Raw genomic sequence first — 23,244 nt, 5'->3', positions numbered from 1 at the left:
GAATGCTGGCATTAAAGAACTGGCCTCACAAAGTTATCCTTAGATTTTCATATATGCAATGTGACATGCATATCCATACCCAATCATACATACATTCACAATATGACAATTTTCTTTTTAAAAATATGTCAAATTTTGCAAATATGTTTGTACATTTGTCTTTTGTTTCTATTGTTGTAATTTCCTATATTAAGAACTAATGTAAAGGTTTTTTTTGGTTTTTTAGCAAATGTTTAAATCATTTATTGCCATTAAGTTACAGATCTGACTTACACTATATGGAAAACACTGGCACTTGTTACCATTGGAAATTACGTGTAGACATATGACCAACTCAGGGATGTACTGTACTGTAGTTGCTAAAGAAAAAGTCAAGAGTTTTGAGTACTTAAGTGCTTATAGTTATAAAATTTTGTTCCCTTAGATTTATACACAATTCCAATAGATAATATACATATTGCCGTAGATGGCTATAGAGAGAATCGTCACTCAGAATTATTACATTAGGTACATACTTTGAACTACTCTCGATGAAGACAAATAAGTTTTAGCATTAATAAGGCAGCCGAGAGTTGGGTTAGGGACCCCCGCTATTCTATAATGTTGGCATGGTTATTAGACATAGCATCTGTGTTTTCCCCTCAGCAAGACTGTTCATGCTGATGTGATCTGTGGCTCGGCAATAGTGGCTGGGACACTGGCCCTTTCAAGAGCTGGTCCTTGGAGGCTATGCAGTTGCCCGCTTACTCATCTCATAGTTGATAAGCCGGCCTCCCTGAATGAGCTGTGCTACTTCGTTTGTTACGTGGCATGCAAACAGAAGCCAGTTTCGAGGCTGCACCTTGTAGACAAATCTCATGAATGTCAAAGAGTAGCAACAAAGGGCGAAAGTGATCCGCCCACTGATGATCTCTGGAGATTTCTTCATGTCATTGATGGCAGCAATGGGGAGACACCAGTTGGCAACCGGGCCCCAGAAGTGCGTACTCATGAGATAGTCCTGAAAGTCCTTGCTCTGGACATAGTCCACCGCTTTGTGCACCAGCGCTCCAGCCATGGCCGTGTGTTCACAGCGACGCCGCTACCCAGACAAGTGACACTAGCGTTGACCCGGCTGAGGCCCTTGGCGCTCTCACCCCGCGCCCGCCTCACAACACCTAATGTAAAGTTTTTACATACATACAATTGATATACATTCCTCACATATTAACATTTTACAATGAAGATATTTTCATCTTAGAGGTAGTACTACTTACATTTTTATATTTATTATGTATCTTTTATGGACTTTTAAGAAAGTCTATAGTTCTTCCTTATATCTATCTTTACAGTTTACTCTGCTTAATGCAAGTATTTAAACCATTTACATTTAATGTGATTAAGAATAATGTCTGACACCTTAGTATTTGTTTGCAAAGGTGTCAGACACTGTTCTTGTCTTGCTTTCCTCAGTGTTAATTTTTGTCTGTTCCATCTGGCTTCTTCTAATGGTTTGTAAGATATATTTCTTAGTTCTGTTTTCATTAGTTATTCCGTGGATTCTGTCATTCATCTTAACCTACCATAACCTCTTTGGGGCGAAAAATTATTTCAAATAAAACATAAGAATTTTATAATAAATTTACAGTAATCTCACCACCCTCATAATGTTCAAATAAACCAAATAATACATTTTTACAGTTTTTACTTCAAATAGGCCTAAGCTTCACAATGTATTAGGAGAATAATTTTTTAAAATGTCATAGTGTTGGATTTAAATCATAGATGGGACACACCATTTCACAGCATTTCCCTTCAATTTCGTATAGTATTTCTTACCATGAAGGTGTGCTGGAGACAAGTTCCTTCATTTTTATTGTTGCCAGAGATGTATTCATCATGTTTTATTTTTTGGAAGATATTTTTGTTTAATAGATAATTCCTGTCAGACAGAGTATTCATCTATTTAGTGTGTTCTAGTTGATTATATCTTCTCACAGTATGAATATGGGCCAATGCCTTCTCCTCCTGGTTTTTATGGAGAAAACAACCTACAGGCACATTTTTGTTCTCTTACTCTATGACTAAGATTTTTGCCTCATCTTTGACTTGGAATAATTTAAATGTTAAAATCCTTAGTAATAATAATTTTGTAAGTATTTTCCTTGCTTTGATTGAGGCTCATTGTGGTACTTTTAATAGGCTCTGTCCCCCATGGGTGTGAGTTTTGAACACTTGGTTCTGTTAGTGGCGTTATTTGGGGGGAGGTTAAGGAATATAGTGTTGGTGGAAAAAGTGTGTCATTGAAGATGGACTTTGAGATTCTATAGCGTCCCCCTGCTTCCAGTTTTCTCCCTCTTTGATTTGTGATTCCATTTTGAAGATGTGAACTCTCTGCTTCTTGCTCCTGTTATCATGCCTTCCACTAGGATAGACTCTCTCTGAAACTAAGATCCAAGACAAACTCCTTCCATAAGTTGCTTTTGGTCACTGTGTTTTATCACAGCAACAAAAGTAGCAAATGCAATCACAGAGAAGTAACTTTATATTTTTCCCTGGAATTTAGTTTCACATATTCTTATTTTTTTTCTTCCCTGTGTTCATTAAGTTGTATTCTTTCCACAGATCCATCTTAAATTTCACATTTTTTGCAACCTTTGAATGAATAGGAACCTCTTCATTTTATCGAATACATTTTCATTTCTGTTAGTGAACTTTTGAATTTTTGTTGTTTTTAAAATATTTTTATTTCTAGGTTAAGAGTTTCTTTGTTCTCTGATTAATTGAATTGATATTTTATTTTTTATAACTATCTTTAGTTAACCTTCTTGCACCCTTGAAGTTTTCTCAGCTATACCCAAGATATGCATCTTTTCTGATTCATTTTTCAGTGATTGCCTCCCACCAAGGGTTTTAAACATTCCTGATTCCATACATATCCATAATTTTGTGGTAAAATTGGAAATTATAGATACCCATATCAGTGATTCTGAATTACATTATATTCTGAGGAAATGTTATTGTTCACACTAGTAAGCAGTTCACTTGCATGGATTCAAACTCCAAATATTATATCCCCTGTGGTGTGTAGCACCTGATATATTTGTGCAGTTATTACAGCTTCTTGCTGCTGCTATTTTTACCTAGGCTTCCTGGGAGTTTCACCTGCACCTGAATATGTTGGTGGTCAGCCAAGGATTTGGGCACAGCTTATCTTCAGATATCTAGGCCTCACTATCACTACACTCTTGTTTATGGGATTCTCTCCTAAATTAATCTACTGTCCTTTGACACATCATCCACACACACATGGAAGCAGGCTGAGAAGCACACATTTTGTCAAACTCAGTAAACCTTCCTAAATCTCATCTAATGTAGCTGATTTTCATGGACACATTTTTATCTACCCTGCCAGTTCTTATCAGAAACCCTGGTATTGCTGCCTCCCCTTCCTTTACACCACATACAGTTTAGTAGTCATCCAACATTAGGTGAGAGTTAACTATCAGACTTTGATCAGACGTTTTTTGCAGCTTTAGACTTTTTCATGAAATTATTATGCTGAGATGGGATTTTTTTTTTTTTTTTTTTTTTTGGTCTATTCTATCCATAAAGATGGAGAAAACTGAGAAAAAGAAGCCACAAACTTTGAATTCTTTGACTATAGTTTTCAAGAGCCAGCTTATATCCTTATTCTGCTTTGCCTCTTCTTAGATACTTTCTAGTACTTTACAATGTCAAGCACATATTACCTATATGCAAATTTGTACACATGCATTTAATCTTTTACAATTTTGTTTGCTGTAAGCTTCACTCAGATAGTCCACTTTGGTGTAATTAATGGAAGTTTAGAAGGGATAATCTCCCACTTAACTTTTAATTAAGGATTTTCTTTTTTTCACTGGTGTAAAAATAATACATATTCAGTAGGAACTATATGTCAAACTTTTGAGTTTTTAATCTTTCCTCACGCTAGCATTATGCATTACAATACTCACTTAACTTAACTCAAGCTATAGTTTGAGTTAGCCATGTAATTATGTGGATAAATAACCAGTATTCTATAATACCATATTTCTAATCTATGATGTTAATTAGTTTTGGTGTAACAAATTAAATGTGCCTTTGACTTGACTAATATTTTCAACTTAAAATGATTTTATCAGGATGTGTCTTCATCAAAAGCCAAGTACCTTCTATCTATATTTTGAAGAGTTTAAAAGGAACTTCTAGGTTCAAGTAGACATTTGAAAGCTTGATAGTAAATTGATATTTGAGGTTTTCTTAATGTTTATTTATTAGAATCACATTGATAGAAAAATCAAGTCTCTCTCTAATATGTTCCTCATATCCATGAAAGAATCATTTGTTAAACCACTGATTAGGTTATCTCAGAAGCAATTTTAGATATCAGAAAAATATATATTCTCCAGTGAAAAAACAGTTAATTATACAAACTTATTAAAATGTAACTTGGTAAAGCACACTGAGACAACCCTCGCCCCCCCCAAAAAAAAAACCCAACAACAAACAAATACAATGATATGGTTGAGTAGCTTATTTGGCCATTTGAAAACTACTAACATGAGTGAATTATTGGATAAAGATTACCAAGAAACTCTCAATCTTTGATCTCCACACAGGATTTTTTAAATAAAACTAGATTTAAAAGATTATTCACTTAAAAGTTGAGTTTGGCATTATATATTTCCAATCTTCTCATAAACATTTGACTAAATTTACAAAGCTAATACAAAACATTCTAATTTGGGAGAAAAAAATGTCTCTGAACTCTTCTAGATGGAACTACCAAAGTGAAGGAGTCTTTGAACAATTATCACTTTTAACATCCATATGTTTCTAAGTACACATACAAACACATGACAGTGGGAATCTCCTAGTGTTTGGTAACTTTGGCTTTTCAAAATTCATTGATTCCACTTGTATGTTGAGAGTACCAAGAAATAGTGTTTTGACAATAGGCAACCTTCAGCAAGCATGCAGCACCTCTCGAGATAGGCAACAACTTGAAAAACATTCTTTGGAATTTCAGAAACACAATAGTGATTACCTCTTTAGAAAAAAAGGCCCCATCCTAGTGAAATTTAAGTACAAAATACAAATAGATTAACAGTGGAAAAGTACATCAGTCTATGGCTTCCCTACTAGTCTTAAAAGCAATTGGGGTGACAATTGAACTTTGTGTGTTGGCCTGAATTGTCATCTATGGCTAAATGATGGGCAGTAGAATAAGAGCATCCAAGTTTGACCTGATTCTAATGTTTCCTCAGAATGAGTCAAACAACTTAATCTTCCCTATTTCTTTCTTTGTCAAATTTGATTTAAATATTTGCTAACAAAGTGATATAAGGAAAAATTGAGCATGGTGATACAGTGGTTAGAATGAAAATGCCACCCATAGGTTTATATATTTCAATGTTTGGTTCCCAGTTGGTGGAACTGTTTGGGAAGTTTTAGGAGGTGTTGCCTTGGTGAATGAGGTATGTCACTGGGGATTAGGCTTTGAGGTTTCAAAAGACCAAGCCATTTCAAATTAGCTCAGTTTGCTTCATGCCTACGGATCAAGATATAAGCTCGTAGTCACTGTTTCAGCAAAATGTTGTGAACTTTAACCCTCTGCAACCATGAGCCCCAAATTAAGTGCTTTCTTTCATAAATTGTCTTCATCATGATGTCTTATCATAGCATTAGAAAAATAATTATTACCTGGGAGATATTATTGGAAAAGAAAGAAACAATCTGTATTTGCTTTTGCTTTATTTTATTGTTACTTGTTTGTTTGTTTTCTTTTTGAGGCAGGATTTCTCTGTGTAGCCCTCTCTGTGCTAGAACTCACTCTGTAGACCAGGCTGGAGCTTCACAAATTGTACAGAAATAACAAGGCCATTTCCACATGTATTCATTTTTAAATTAAGCATAAAAGATAATAAATAAATGACATTTTACAAAGTGAACTTGTCTATGTATCTACCTCCTAGATGAGTAAATAAAATATACAAAAATCATTATTATTCATTATTTGCCTCATATTTTTAAAACTGTCCTCTTCCCTAAAGGTAAAAACTTTCATGAGTTCTATCAGCATAGCTAATGTTTGGCTGGTTTTAATCTTTATAAAAAGGAAATAAAAAGCTGGGATGAGTAATACATGCTTATAAAAACAGCACATAAGTGTCAAAGGCAAGAAGATTACCATTAAGTTTGAGGTCAATTTGGTCCACATAGCACATTTCAGGCCAGCTTGGACCTTATAACAAAATCTTGGCTCAAAAAAGTCTTCAACAAAAAAGAAGCAATAACATTCATGTTCTTTTTTTTTTCTGTTTCTTCCTCAACAATTTATTGTTGTAAAACACCCTTGTCATTGTGTATTTAAGTAATGAGCCCATTGTTACATAATATTCCATTTTGGGTTGGCCTAGGCCAGAATTTGTGTGTCTTAGTTCAGGTTTTGTCGAGACACCATGACCAAAGCAACTCATATAAAGAAAAACATTTAATTGGGGTTACCTTACAGGTTGAGGTTTAGAACATTAACATTATGGCGAGCAGCATGGCAGCTTGCAAGCAGACATGGTGCTGGAGAAGGAGTTAAGAGTTCTACATCTTGGTCCACAAGCAGTAAGGAAGAGACTGTGTGACTGAGCAAAGCCTGCCTCCACAGTGCACACTTCCTCCAACAAGGCCACACCCACTTCAACAAACCCATACCTAATAATGCCCCTCTCTATGAGCAAAGCATTCAAACATATGAGTCTATGGGGGCCGTATCTATTCAAACCACCACAGTATATCTATGAATGAACAATTTTGGATATATTTATTTTTGTTTTTTATGAACAGTGTTTCTCTATAATATTCTTTCACTTCATATTTTATGTTTATGTATGAGTGCCTGCATGTATATGCAGTACCTTTGGAGGCCAGAAGGTTTTGATCACCTGGAAACAGGAGTTATAGTTGGTTGTGGGAATGTATTGCTGAAATATATATATAGGAATGTAAAACTGATCCCAGACCTTCTATCTGCTAAGCCATCTCTTCAGCATTTAAAATTATTCTTGTACATGTCTTTTGGTACACGAACATATATACTAATCTGGGGTGTACACCTAGGTATAAAATTGATCTTAGAGTATAGTAGTGCTTGTTTTAACAAATACTGCCATTTAACACAATTTTGTATACGTATTGATATGTTTTTAGGATTTTATTTGAATGGTAAGTATTTATTTGAATGGTAAGATCCTTCAGTAATACAGCAACATGCAAATGCAAAGTCAGAGAACAAAATAGAACAGTGAACATGATTCACATAGTCACTTAACAAGCTGACAGCAACCTGTTTGTTTTGTTGGTTGCTCAGATGGTTACTTGGTAATTATGAGAAGCAGGATCTTACTATGAAGCAAGGCTTGCCTAGAACTTACTATATAGCCCAAGCTCATCTAAAGCCCACAGTGATAGTTCTGTTGCAGCCTCCTCAGTGCTGAGATTACAGGCAGCATGCCTGGCTGATAGGCATTTTATTTGCGTATCATTGAGCTGAGCACTGGCAATGCAACCTAGTGCAGATCAGTCTGTTCTTGACAAATAACTCTACAGTGTTCCTTATTAAAATCATATTCATTTTGCTATGAATGGTTGTACATGCCTATAATCCTACCACTTGAAGAGTAGAGGTTGGAGTTTGAGCTTGTGAGTTGAAGTGAGTTCAAGGCAAGGTAGGGCTACATAGGGATACCCTGTCTCAAAACAAAACAAAAAGCAACAAAGACAACTACAGCAAACTGTCCCTGTCTTTCTTTTTTCCACTTTGGAAGCTGCTAACTTGCACTTCCTGTTTACTCAGGTAATTAATTTTATTCCTTCTCAAGTCTCTGATGGGGTTGAAGACCACACAGTTTAGTTTTACAATTAAGTTAATTGCTTAGGGGTTAAGATGTTTTTAGGTCTAGATAGATATTTTAACTTGATAGTGATGAGATATGATAGATAATGATTTACATTCAGAATTTTAGATGCACCAAGATAGGAAAGATGTTTTCTTCAAGGATGCCAAATACAAATAGCCAAAACACTATGAATGTAACATTTATATAATTCCTGATTGTTTCATGGTTTTTCTTGCTGTATGTAGTTTACTTTATATATGTGTGATAATATGAATGTACATGTATATGTGTGTATATATATATATATATATATATAAATTAAGAAATTTTTAAAAAACAACAATGTCCATTCATCAGAAAACAAGAAAAGATATTTGTCTTCTTATTACATTATCTAAGTTATACATTCTTCCCAAATCCATATGGAAAAATCATGATCCTCACTATTGAAGAATATAACTTTACTTGGAAAGAAGGTCTTTAAGACACTAATAAATAGAAAAATGAGTTTATATACATGCATCAAAATTCAACATGGCCTGTTCCTTTATAAAAATAATAATGTGGGACTAGAGATATGGTTCAACAGTTAAGAGGACATGCTGCTCTTGCAGCTGACTACATTTTTTTTTCTCATCATTCACAGGGTAGCTCATAACCAACTGTAACTCCAGTTCCAGAGGCTCTGACACCATCTTCTGGATTCTGTAGGCATAAGGCATACAAGTGGTACACACACACACACACACACACACACACACACACATACACATACACACACACACAGGCAAAATATTCATAGAAATAAAATCAGTAAATTAATTTTTTTTTTTTTTGGTTTTTCAAGACAGGGTTTCTCTGTGTAGCCTTGGCTGTCCTGGACTCACTTTGTAGACCAGGCTGGCCTGGAACTCACAGCAATCCACCTGCCTCTGCCTCCCGAGTACTGGGAATAAAGACACGCACCACCACCGCCTGGCTAGTAATTGCATATTTTAAGAGCAATAAAAATGAAAACCAAGTCTCTTCTTGGCAGCCTGCTATCCGATAGCAGGCTGCCAAGAAGAGACTTGAAATCCATCAATATAATCCACCATATAAACAAACTGAAAATAAAAAACCAAATGATCATCTCTTTAGATGCAGAGAAAGCATTTGATAAAATTCAACACCCATTCATGTTTAAAGTTTTAGAGAGATTGGGGATACAAGGCACTTTCCTCAACATAATAAAGGCTATATACAATAAGCCAATAGCCAGAATCAAAGTAAATGGTGAGATAATCAAGGAAATTCCTCTAAAATCAGGAATAAGGCAAGGCTGCCCACTCTCTCCATATCTCTTCAATATAGTACTCGAAGTTCTAGCCAGAGCAATAAGACAACAAAAGGAGATCAAGGGTATCCAAATGGGAAAGGAGGAAGTCAAATTATCCCTCTTTGCAGATGATATGATAGTGTACATAAGTGACCCTCAAAACTCCACCAGAGAACTCCTAAAGCTGGTAAACACCTTCAGCAAATTAGCTGGATACAAAATTAACTCAAAAAAGTCTGTAGCCTTCCTATACACAAATGACAAGCTTGCAGAGGAAGAAATTAGGAAAACCACACCCTTCACATTAGCCACAAGCAATATAAAATATTTAGGAGTTACTCTAACTAAGCAAGTGAAGGACTTGTTTGAAAAAAATTTCAAAACTCTGAAGAAAGAGATTGAAGATGACATGAGAAGATGGAACGACCTTCCTTGCTCATGGATCGGGAGAATTAACATAGTAAAAATGGCCATCCTACCAAAAGGATTCTACAGATTCAATACAATCCCTATCAAAATGCGTACACAATTTTTTAAAGACATTGAAAGTTCAATTCTGAACTTCATATGGAAAAACAAAAAACCCAGAATAGCTAAAACAATCTTGTACAATAAAAGGTCCTCCGGAGGAATCTTTATACCTGATCTCAAACTGTATTATAAAGCAATAGTAATTAAAACAGCATGGTACTGGCACAGCAACAGGCTGGTTGATCAGTGGAATCGAATCGAAGACCCAGAGATGAATCCACACACATATGGTCACTTGATTTTTGACAAAGAAGCCAAATCCATTCAATGGAAAAAGGATAGCATCTTCAACAAATGGTGCTGGTCTAACTGGAGGTCTATGTGTAAAAAAATGAAACTGGACCCATATTTGTCACCTTGCACAAAACTCAAATCCAAGTGGATTAAAGACCTCAACATAAAACCAGAGACACTAAGCCACTTAGAAGAAAAAGAGGGAAAGAGCCTGGAACATATTGGCACAGGAGACAACTTCCTGAACAGAACACCAACGGCCCAGGCCTTAATGTCAACCATTAATAAATGGGATCTCATGAGGCTGAGAAGCTTCTGTAAGGCAGGAGACACTGTCAAGAGAACAAAGCGACAGCCTACAGACTGGGAAAAAATCTTCACCAACCCTACATCTGACAAAGGTCTAATATCCAAAATATATAAAGAACTCAAGAAATTAAACACCACCAAACTGAATAACCCAATTGAGAAAAGGGGCTTGGAACTAAACAGAGAATTCTCAACAGAGCAGTATCAAATGGCTGAGAAACACTTAAAGAAATGCTCAACCTCCTTGGTCATCAGGGAAATGCAAATCAAAACAACTCTTAGATTCCATCTTACACCCATCAGAATGGCTAAGATCAAAAATTCAAGCGACACCACATGCTGGCGAGGATGTGGGGAGAGAGGAACACTCCTTCGTTGCTGGTGGGAATGCAAACTAGTACAGCCACTTTGGAAATCTATCTGGTGCTATCTCAGAAAAATGGGAATAGGGCTTCCTCAAGATCCAGCTATTCTACTCCTTGGAATATACCCAGAAGATGCTCCAGCACACAAAAAGAAAATTTGCTCAACCATGTTCATAGCAGCCTTATTCATAATAGCCAGAACATGGAAACAGCCTAAGTGTCCCTCAGTAGAAGAATGGATAAAGAAACTGTTGTACTTATACACTATGGAATACTACTCAGCTATTAAAAACAAGAAATTCCTGAAATTTGTGGATAAATGGATTGAGCTAGAAATGATCATAATGAGTGAGTTAACCCAGAAGCAGAAAGAGTTAAATGGTATATACTCACTTATATCTGAATACTAGCCCAAGGGGCATGTCCCACGAAAGCCTTCACTTACCAGGAAACTGGGACAGAGGGGAGGACATCCTATTGGGACTCTAGATGAAGGAAGCATGGGAGAATAACAAAGTAGAAGGATCCAGAGGGTCCTAGAAACCTACAAGTAGAACATTATGATAGGCAGATTTGGGCCCAGGGGTCCTGCTCAAACTAAGGCACCAGCCAAGGACAATATAGGCGGTAAACTTTAAACCCCTACCCAGATCTAGCCAATGGTCAGAACATTCTCCACTGGTGAGTGGAGAGTAGGATATGACTTTCTCACGTACTCTGGTGCCTCACATTTGACCATGTCCCCTGGAAGGGGAGACCTGGTGGCACTCAGGGGAAGGACAGCAGGTTACCAAGAAGATACTTGATACTCTATGAGCATATACAGGGGGAAGAAGTCCCCCTCAGTCACAGTCATCGGGGAGGAGAGTAAGGGGAAAATGGGAGAGGTGGAGAAATGGGAGGATACAAGGGAGGGGATAACCATTGAGATGTAATATGACCAGGAAACTGGGACAGAGGGGAAGGCATCCTATTGGGACTCTAAATGAGAGACGCATGGGAGAACAGCAAAATAAAAGGATACAGAGGGTCCTAGAAATCTACAAGTAGAACAATATGATAGGCAGATTTGGGCCCAGGGGTCCCGCTCAAACTAAGTCACCAGCCAAGGACAATACAGGAGGTAAACTTTAAACCCCTTCCCAGATCTAGCCAATGGTCAGAATATTCTCCACAGTTGAGTGGAGAGTGTGATACGACTTTCTCACGTACTCTGGTGCCTCACATTTTGACCATGTCCCCTGGAGGGGGAGACCTGGTGGCACTCAGAGGAAGGACAGCAAGTAGCCAAGAAGAGACTTGATACCCTATGAGAATATATAGGGGGACGTAATCCCTCTCAGGAACAGTCATAGGGGAGGGGAATAATGGGAAAATGGGGGGGGGAGGAATGGGAGGATACAAGGGATGGGATAAACATTGAGATGTAACAAGAATAAATTAATAAAAAAAAATTTTAAAAAAATGAATAAATTAATAAAATAAAAATTTTAAAAATGAAAACCAAAAAGAATATGAAAAGGGATTATAAGTCCAATGGTTAATTTATGTATCAATGTTCCTGGTACCCAGAAATGTAGATAAGTATTATTTTCTGAGTATGTGTGTAATAATGTTTCTGTTAAGATTGACATGTAAACTGATGATCTCAGTCAATGAAGCAGATTGCCACCATTGGGTGGACACCTGTAATGGGTAAAGTGCTGAATACGAGAAAGGTGAGAAGTATCCACTCTGCTTGGTAAGACAGGACATCAATCTCCTCTGCTTAGACTGAGACCATTAGATCCACTACTTCACAGTGTTTACTAACTTCATCTCTGTCTTTTTGAAGTCTGCAATTTGCAGATAGAATGTTATAGTACTTCTCACCCTACATAATTGCATGAATCATTTCTCATTTGTTGTGTTTCTCCATAACACACTGATTAACACTAGGATATAAACATATGCACACACAGACAAAAGAACACATGTGGGATACAGTGAGAAGGCTAGCAAAAGACGTGGTAGAAGAAATCAGATACACCAACACTTTGACCTTGAAATCAGCCTCTGAAACTGTGAGAAAACCGATTTTCATTGAGCCGTTTAAATTGTACTATTTTTCTATAGCACCTGTACTGTTTTTGCTTGATCTCTGTTGCTGTGATAAATACCACAACTAAAAGCAACAAGAGAGGAAAGGGTATATTTCATCTTACACTTCCAGGTCCCACTCAATCATTGATAGAAATCAGGGCAGGATCTCAAACAGAAACCATAGAGAAATGCTGCTTACTGACTGACTTACTGGCCATGGTCCCACTTGAGTAGAAATATTACTGTCCAAAGTAGGTTGGGCCCTTCCAAATCAGTGATCAATCAAGATAATCTTTCCCAAATATGGCCATGGGTCAGTGTGATCAAAGCAAATCTTCAACTGTGGTTCCTCTTCCCTGATGACTTTAGGTTTTAGCAAAGTTAAGAATAAAAACTAATCAGGATACCTACTACTCAGCTAAGAAACATCATGTTTGGCAAATAATTTTTGGTACGATACGAAATTCATGATGCATAAATGAAAGAAATTAAACTAAATCAAATTTTTTTTTGTTTTTTTTTCAATTGCTACATGTGAAATTATATTTTTAAATTTTTTTATTATTAATTTATTCTTGTTACATCTCAATGGTTATCCCATCCCTTGTGTCCTCCCATTCTTCCCTCCCTCCCCTTTTCCCCTTATTCCCCTCCCCTATTACTGTTCCTGAGGGGGATTACCTCCCCCTGTATATGCTCATAGGGTATCAAGTCTCTTCTTGGTACCTGCTGTCCTTCCTCTGAGTGCCACCAGGTCTTCCCCTCCAGGGGACAATCAAAATTTTAAGCATTCGCTTTGTAAAAGATTAAGAGAATGGAAAATGAACCACAGAATGGAAGAAAAGTACTTGCAATGGTATTTTTGACAAGAGAATTATGTTAAGAATACCTAAAGCCAAACTAGAGAGATACTCAGTGGTTAAGTGCACTGGCTGTTCTTGTATGGTGGTTCTCAACTATCCAGTTACAAAGGATCTGACACCATTCTCTGGCTTCCACAGGCACTAGCATATATGTGATGCACATATATATGTGCAGACAAAATGCTCACACACATAAAATAAAATTATATATATATATTTGCTTTTTTGACACAGGGTTTCTCTATGTAGACTTGGATGCCCTACACTCACTTTATAGACCAGGCTGGCCTCGAACTCATAGCGATCTGCCTGCCTTTGCCTCCCAGAGTGCTGGGATTAAAGGTGTGTGCCATCATGCTTGGTTTAAAAATATTTTTAAAAGAATAGGGGAAAGATTTTCAATTACTAACTATCAGAAGCTAAAACTCTGATAAAGATATAGGCAATTTTCAACAGATAGTTCCCCCAAAGAATACACGCAAATGCCATAAAAACACAGAGTTGATGGTGCTGTGGATTATGTGCTTGCCACACAAGCATAGGGACCTTAGTTTAGATCCCCAGGTGTGAAACTTTGAGCCTGTATCTCTAGTCCTGAGGTCAGAGTCAGGGGACTCTCTGGAGCTTGCTGCTTGACAGCTTAGCCGATTGGCAAGCTGTGGATTCAGTGAGGAATCTTGTATCAAAAGCTACGACAGAGAGTGAAAAAAGAAGAGAACCAAACTCATCCTATGGCCTCCACATATTGATGCATGTACACGCTCATACTCACGGGGAGGGAGGAGAGTGAGGGATGGAGGAAGGAACTGCAGCTACAGTCTAAAAGACTTTTACAGTAGACAGACAATAAAAGATTTGCCACTAAAATATGTAAACACTCTTAACACCCAGCAATAGACTCTTAACATAACTTAAAATGGACAATATATCTGAAAAGTCACTTCCTCTAAGATGACATACTTTACAGATTCAAATAAGCATATTTTTCAGGGACATGGAAAGATATTGTAAAGTTGTTGTGAAGCTACATGTAAAATCACAGTGACATTCAGCTCTGCACATTTTAAAACGACTTACATGAACAATGCAGACCATACCAAGTGTTGTTAAACATAGGGAAGAAATGAAACTCTTGTTCATTACTGGTGGCAATGCAAAACAGTACAGCCATTTTGGAAAATACTTTGGCAGTTCTCTTATAAGCATAGATTTAGCCATACAATCCAGAAATTCCACTCCTGGGCTTCTATCCAAGTGAAATGAAAATCCATGTTAACACAGAAACTTGTTTAAGAATGTTCATAGCAGCTTTATGTGTAATTATTCACAACTAGAAACAACCCAAATTGTAAGGAAAACCCAGATTCTCTCTAACAGTGGAATGGAAAATTAAAACATAATGTAGCCATACAACGGAACACTATTCAACAATAAAAAGGAAGAAACTAGTGATTCATGTAAGACCACGAATGAGACTCCAATTCATTACACAGCATGATACATATACAGTGTACGATTCCATTTACATAACATTCTTTAAAAAGGCAAAACTATAAGGATGCATAACAAATAGGCAATTGGCAGGAAATAAAGAGGTAAATATATAGGTGATAAACAAGATAGGGCTCAGGGATTTAGCTCTGTGGTAGAGCACTTGCCTAGCAAGCTCAAGGCCCTGGGTTTGGTCCTCATCTCTGTGGGAAAAAAGACAAAAAGATAAACAAGAAAAAATTTTGAAGGGGGAGACAATGGTGATTGTCTTAAGGCTTCTATAGCTGACCGAAAGCTGTTTAGGGAGAAAAGAGTTTAATTCATCTTATATTTCCAGGTAACTTTTCCTCACCAAGAAAAGTTGGAACAGGAAGGAACAAGCACGGCTGGAACCTGGAGGCAGGAGCTGATGCAGAAGTCATAAAGGAGTGCTGCTTATTAGCTTGTTCCTTGTGACTTACTCTATCTGCTTTCTTATAGATCCCAGAACCACTAGATAGCACCACTTATAGTGGGATGGTGTCTCCCACATCAATCACTAAGAAAATGCTCTATAGGCTTCCTACAGCCCAATCTAATGGAGACAGTTCCTCAACTGAGGTTTCCTCTTCTCAAATCATTCTAGGATATGTCAAGTTGACTTAAAACTAGCCAACACAGTGATAGATACATAGTAATACATTTTTCATGAAACAATCACCAAATGAGTGATTTCTGCTGTATAAAATAACTTTTTAAGTGGTAAATTCAGATATCTAGGAGGCAAATACTAGGCTTTTTCTTGGAAACAGACCCTTTGTTTAACTTTCTAAACATAACAAGAAGTTCAAGGATAATTAATTGCAAAGTAAAAGATGCTATGGAGTATCCAGAGAAATGGAAACAATTTTTGACTGCTAAGAAGAAAGCCTAAGATTCAGCTACAGATGAATTTATGGGATGTGATCTATGACCTGCATAGTGGGACTGAGAGGGGGAACTACTGAAATTTTTGAAAAAGAAGACCGCTACAGCCAGCATTGCACTTTCTAGAAGCCATTCTGGTTGTGATATTGGGAAAGGATTTGACATGTAGGAAAAGTGAAGGTAGGGAGATAAGTTAGATTTTTGCCACAGTCCAAATGAGATACAGAAAGCTTGGGCTCAGGCAGTTGTCATAGAAATATAGAGTAAGTGAAGGTTTCTGAGCCCTCTGGAGTGTAGGTACATAAGCTCAAGAGAGCTGGAGGGAAAGTAATGACCTGAGCAAAGGATCATTTAACTTTGAAAGGGTTCTCACTCTCTTGGTTTAGTCAGAAGGGAGAGAATCGGTATTTCTGGGGCCTATTGAAATTTCCATGATATAAATACACATGAATCACATCATATCTTTTTTAAAATGGCATGCTTTTCAGAGGTTCTACTGAAATTCAAATGACAACCTAATAACTGATAAAATGACCCATACCTAGGATAACCATGTCCCATTTTACTTATACATTGTCCCTATTTATTCCAGGTTTCATAGCATAATTATGGCTATATGATTTTTATATACTGTTATTAGTTGTTTGAGAATTTCATGCATGTTTTGAACATATTCACCATGCTTTTCCTACGAACTCTTTCCAGATCCACCCTATTTTCCCTTTCCACCCAACCTGTGTCTTTGGTTGTTGTTTACTCCTACCAAGGCCAATTTGGGCTGTGCAAATATTCTTGGTTACATGGCTTTCCAGTGGAATATTCTCAACTTATCAAAAGTTACACTTATAGATAATGCTGCTGCTTCCTACCCTAGCAGCTAAGAATTGCACTAGCTCTTCACTTGGAATGGCCCTTTATGCCCAACTTCCTGACCATAAGATGCTAATAGCAGCATCTCCTCTCATTCTCAAAAGTACGGCTTTGAATGATCAAATTTAAGGGTTGCCATAACCAATAGACACTTCTCCACATGAATATTCTTCAAGGGAAAACATGTCAATGTGTTAACAGATTCAACTTTTGAACAAAATATTCTAGATTTGTTTATATTCAAAGGCCAGTAGGAAAGTAAAATAGGATTAAAAACTGTAAATAAACAGAAAAGTAAACCATCAAGTAACAACAGAAAAGTCAATCAAAATAATCACTGAGTCACTTCCATTTACTTTCCTTTTCTTCTTCTTCTATTTTGTACTGACTGGGTGTAAAATTTAAAGCCTTCCTGTCTCTCTGTGCTTAAAAATTCCGACAGAGTGCCCTTAGGCCTTGAAAGGAATTAGAAGGTTGTGGCTGGTTGCTAGGTCCCTGCCTTTTCTCCTTTCAAAGTGTCATCCTTCATTCTGTCTCCTATAACCCTATGAGAAACCAAAGCAAGCTTGCTCAGTAGGGTTCCTTGTGAACAATCAAGAATTCTGCACTAAATCATCACCTCACTTATAGATCCACATAGATCAGACACACAGAGAGAAGCATAACAACGTTGTTTTCTGGCACACTGTTGTATCACATCAAGATTGGTTTTTGATGCATCCCAAACCCTATTTTTCACACTCTGACCATGATGTTAAAATATAATCCTGGCCTGTGTGAGCCAATATAAAAGCAACAGACAAATCAAGTCCTAAGACAACGAAGTCTGAAGAAGATATATATAAAATTATTTCTACACATCCTATCATTATGAGGGACTTGCAATAACATATACGATCACTGGTTGTAATGTATTATATTCACTTTTAGTAGTAATCAGATGATGACTAACTCATTAAGTTACACCCACTTTTAAAAAATCTTTTTTTGCTTAAACTTTAGTTTAAAATTGGATTTAGCGTCTTAGAAACACTTCTTAGATTCAAATCCTTGAATTAAACCCCTAAACCAAAAGATTAAATTTTTTTCAATATCTCTATAATTGTCTGATGCCTTCAAATTTCGTAAAATGAAATGTAATTTGCCTAAGGCTAGTATTTCTGATGTCTACATGTCTTCAGCTCTCAAAAGACTCTTCCCCATTCTCTATTTGTTTTGGAAATCTGTAAGGCAGATAATTCAGATCTACTTTTAAGCACAAGAAGAAACATACATGTCACCAGTTTTCTTCATAAAGGAGTAGATATACTTTCTCATTCTACTAAATCTAAAAGGGGTTTCTATATATGATGTACTCATAAAAGTTGTTCAGACATGGGATACATGGGCTCTTGCAAAGAAATCTAGAAACCTTTTCACTACCATTACTACCACCAACAGGGACTAAATCTGTGGCCACCACCATCTGCTTTCTTATTTATTGTTCTGCATTGTAAATTGTCTATTTATTTGTTTGTCATTCATCTGAACTCCACAGATCACTTGAAAACAAAGGGTGCTTTCTCCTCATCTTTATTTCCCTGACACCTACCATGAAAGAATTTCAGTAACTTCTTGAATGAGTGAACAAAATTGCCTTTGATTTTTTTTGTTTAAGACCATATATAACTCTTGTACCACTGCATTTTATATAATAAATGTTCTGTCAGAGTTAGCTTTTATATGTTATAGTGGAGACTGGCAGAACCATGCTACAGCTACCTATTGGCTGTTAAATTTTCAGGAACTTCAAAAGCCAAATAAATTTTTGTAGTTTAAACACAGGACTATGGTCAGAGTATTTCCACAATGAAAACTGGAAGACATTATTGTTTTGCATCCTCACCACCGGAGCCCATCATTAAATATTGAGGGCACACAGGTAGTATGTTTTCCTAGAGCTTATGTTAGTTAGATTTTTATTGCTGCAACAAAATTCATTAAAAAGAAGAAAGGTTGCTCTTTCCTTACAGACACTGACATTTTTGTACATGGTCACTGAGCCTTGTTCCTTTTGGGAAGAACATATGGTAGGGTTCTATTTCTCACATAGCAGTCAGGAAGCAAATATCTCTCTCAAGGAAGCTCCACCCTTCTAACACCCATCTACCTCCACAGTGACCTAACTTCTTTCCTCTATGCCTTAGCAACTACCTCCTAAGTGTTCTGCTAGGCATCATGTTACCTCAATAGACTGACCAACAGGTCCTGAAAAATCAAGACACAAAGAATAGTAATTGATGGTCCCTCTAGGCTGTAAGTAGTAATAGTAGTAGTGGTAGTAATAGTAGTAGTAGTAGTAGCAGCAGCAGCAGCAGCAATAGTAGTACCTCACATGTTAAAACAGGACATAACAAAAAATAGGTGGTTGTCATCCACTGTAGCTAGGTCAGTTCAAAGAATTTCAGAGATGTCCTTTTTAGGGAGTATATACAAAATGCTGTTAATCTTTCCTTAGTAAACTTCAAATTTATTGGTACTTGAACCCTTCTATATATTGCATCTTACATACTTACTCATTACAGACTGAATTCAGAGTAACATAAAATGAATTTGTAGGAAAAACACGCCCTTTTCTTAGAAGTGGCCAACATGGGAATGACTCAAGGGAGATAACATTGGAAGAAGAAATGCTTGCCCATGTTAGCCACAATCAGCCCATTGTTGTTTTGCTCATTTCACTTTTTTTCTAGGAACAAACAAGTTTACTTGTGTCAGCTGCCACAACATCTGCAGTCAGTTTTCCCTCTTACACAATTATCACTTCTAAGACCATATCCACCATCCACACTTTTTCTCGAGTATATTCTTGTTTCTTGCTTACTCCAATTAAACACTTGCCTGCTTAATCTACTAGTATCCTATCTGAGTTTCTTCCTGGACCTTGAGAAACAAGACTACTGCTGGAGTAGAGACCAGAGGAAGCTAGAGACAGTCCCACTATCTCACAATAATGTCACCACCTAGCAACCTGGCGTTTAACACATGAGCCTATGAGAAATAGTCAAGACTCAAATCTCTACAGAACTTGAATCCATCTAATTTTGTAAACATGTGTATGAAAAATTGTGGACCTGATACATGTTCACATTAAGAAGGGAGAAAAAGGGGGAACATATAGGGGACATGAAGGAACTAGGTGGAACTTCAACCTGCCATCACTGCTCACTTTGTTCAGGGAAAAAAGCCATTTTTTTATTTTATTAATTTATTCATATTACATCTCAATGGTTATCCCATCCCTTGTATACTCCCATTCCTCCCTCCCTCCCATTTTCCCCTTACTCCCCTCCCCTATGACTGTGACTGAGGGGGACTTCCTCCCCCTGTACATGCTCATAAGGTATCAAGTCTCTTCTTGGTAGCCTGCTATCCTTCCTCTGAGTGCCTCCAGGTCTCCCCATTCAGGGGACGTGGTCAAATATGAGGCACCAGAGTACATGTGAAAGTCAGACCCCACTCTCCACTCAACTGTAGAGAATGTCCTGTCCATTGGCTAGATCTGGGTAGGAGTTTGAAGTTTATGGTCTGTATTGTCCTCAGCTGGTGCCATAGTTTGAGGGGGACCCCTGGGCCCAAATCTGCCTATCATAATTTTCTTCTTGTAGGTTTCTAGGATCCTCTGGATCCTTCAACTTTGCCATTATCTCATGCTTCTCTCATCTAGAGTCCCAATAGGATGTCCTCTCCTCTGTCCCAGTTTCCAGGTTAGTGAAGACTTTCATGGGACATGCCCCTTGGGCTAGTATTCAGATATAAGTGAGTATATACCATTTAACTCTTTCTGCTTCTGGGTTAACTCACTCATTATGATCATTTCTAGTTCAATCCTTTTGTCCACAAATTTCAGGAATTCCTTGTTTTTAATAGCTGAGTTGTATTCCATAGTGTAAATGTACCACAGTTTCTTTATCCATTCTTCTACTGAGGGACACTTAGGCTGTTTCCAGGTTCTGGCTATTATGAATAAGGCTGCTATGAACATGGTTGAGCAAAGTTTCTTGTTGTGTGCTGGAGCATCTTCTGGGTATATTCCAAGGAGTGGAATAGCTGGGTCTTGAGGAAGCCCTATTTCCATTTTTCTGAGATAGCACCAGATAGATTTCCAAAGTGGCTGTACTAGTTTGCATTCCCACCAGCAATGAAGGAGTGTTCTTCTGTCTCCACATCCTCCCCAGCATGTGGTGTCGCTTGATTTTTTTTTTTTTGGTTTTTGGAGACAGGATTTCTCTGTGTAGCCTTGGCCATCCTGGACTCACTTTGTAGACCAGGCTGGCCTCAATCTCACAGCGATCCTCCTGCCTCTGCCTCCCGAGTGCTGGGATTAAAGTCGTGCACCTCCACTCTAGGCTTGACTCTGAATTTTTGATCTTAGCCATTCTGATGGGTATAAGATGGAATCTCAGAGTTGTTTTGATTTGCATTTCCCTGATGACTAAAGAGGTTGAACATTTCTTTAAGTGCTTCCTCTGTTGAGAATTCTCTGTTTAGTTCTAAGCCCCATTTCTCAATTGGGTTATTTGGTTTGATGGTGTTTAATTTCTTGAGTTCTTTATATATTTTAGATATTAGACCTTTGTCAGATGTAGGGTGGGTGAAGATCTTTTCCCAGTCTGTAGGCTGTTGGTTTGTTTTCTTGACAGTGTCAAAAAAGCCATTTATAATAAACAATACCCTGGTGGGCTTATATTTTGGCCAAAAAAAGAATTGCCTGTTGACTTCAAAATCAGCAATTCAAAACCAACCATTACTGAATTCACAACAAACTGAATTCATCAGAAAAACCTCACAGAACATAACAGTGAAAATATAAAAATGTCCTAAACATTAAAGTCCCAAGTGATAAAGTAGCTTGCTAGGAGGGCTTTGAGTACTTTATGTAAATTATGAGTGCTACACGAAAGCTAGATGGAAATCCACAGATATCAAATAGCAGATTGTTATGACTCTAGAATACTTGGATGTTCAAATTCTCATCTGCAGACTTCTTAGGATGTATTCCAGATCTATTGCATCTGAATCAGCATTTTAGAAGCCCCTCCACACCTGAAATGAAAAGTAGATCCCCATTATTCGCATGAAAACTAACATTTGAGAATTGTTCATTCTCCATCATCTCCAGGGTCACAGCTACCTCTAAGATTCTTTGCTACTGTTACTTGGATAAATACAGACAGAAACATTCATACACTCTTTTTCAGGAAATAAAATGTCACAATACCATGTGGTTACATTAAGCACATCAGTAATACTTCTCACAGTAATTTCTAACTACTTCATGATGGGCAAATTCAGCCAGCTAGATGTGAGTCAAAAACTCAAAGTTGGGGCCTGGAGAGGGGCCTCAGAGGTTAAGAGCACCAGCTGCTCTTCCAGAGGTCCTAAGTTCAGTTCCCAGCAATCACATGGTGGCTCACAATCACCTATAATGTGATCTTACTCCCTCTTCTGGCCTGCAGGAGTACATGTAGGCAGAGCACTGTATACATAATAAATAAATAAATAAATCTTCTTTTTTTTTAAAAGAGTAGATTCAATAATCTACACTTTAAAAAACAAAAAGCCAAAGTTGAAATTCTACACTGGACAAACACCTACAAGAGATTCAAGGCAAGTCCACAAGCCTAAGGCCAATCATTCCTTATCCTTCTGTCCTATATTCTAAGATCTTTGAATTTATGCAAGATGCAAGAGTGTTTTTCCTACATGTATGTACCATGTGTGTGCCTGATGCCTGTGGAGGGCAGAAGATGGTGTCAGATGCCTTGAAACTGGAGCCATCATGTGGGTACTGGGAAATGAACCCAGGTCCTCTGAATGGACAGCAAGTGTTCTTAACCATTAAGATATCACCCTAGCCCTCTGTTGGCTTATTTCTGTTTGTGAGATTTTTGAAGTCATTATAGGAATGAACACCAGCTTTCCAGATAAATTGCTTAATAAGATCCTTACTTAAAACAGCATCTTAGTAGTATTCCATAATGCAAATGTACCACAGTTTCTTTATCCATTCTTTGACTGGGGGAACATCTAGGCTGTTTCCAGGTTCTGGCTATTATGAACAAGGTTGCTATGACCATGGTTGAGCAAATGTCCTTATTGTGTGCTGGAGCATCTTCTAGGTATATTCCAAGGAGTGAAATAATAGCTGGGTCTTGAGGCAGCCCTATTCCAAGTTTTCTGAGAAAGTGCCACATTGATTTCCAAAGTGGTTGTACAAGTTTTCACTCCTACCAGCAATGAAGTAGTGTTCCCCTTTCTCCACATCCTCGCCAACATATGCTGTCATAAGTTTTTGATCTTAGCCATTCTGATGGGTGTAAGATGGAATCTCAGAGTTG

The 23,244-nt window shown here is 37.4% G+C and overlaps 1 protein-coding gene across 1 annotated transcript; it reads right to left on the bottom strand.

Moving 5' to 3' along the window:
* Nucleotides 1-370: 370 nt before the first annotated feature.
* Nucleotides 371-1,058, bottom strand: LOC127184819 (mitochondrial pyruvate carrier 1-like). Its single transcript, XM_051141205.1, has one exon. It carries the CDS (start codon nucleotides 1,055-1,057, stop codon nucleotides 728-730), a length of 330 nt encoding a protein of 109 aa, XP_050997162.1. The 5' UTR covers nucleotide 1,058; the 3' UTR covers nucleotides 371-727.
* Nucleotides 1,059-23,244: the final 22,186 nt, after the last annotated feature.

The sequence above is a fragment of the Acomys russatus genome, chromosome X (genome assembly GCF_903995435.1).
Source record: "Acomys russatus chromosome X, mAcoRus1.1, whole genome shotgun sequence".
Lineage (NCBI taxonomy): Eukaryota > Metazoa > Chordata > Mammalia > Rodentia > Muridae > Acomys > Acomys russatus.
This window is presented reverse-complemented; position numbering and strand designations above follow the sequence as displayed.

What these genes read in the sequence shown, in the direction of transcription:
- LOC127184819 (XM_051141205.1), bottom strand. Translation starts at nt 1,057, where the DNA reads ATGGCTGGAGCGCTGGTGCACAAAGCGGTGGACTATGTCCAGAGCAAG.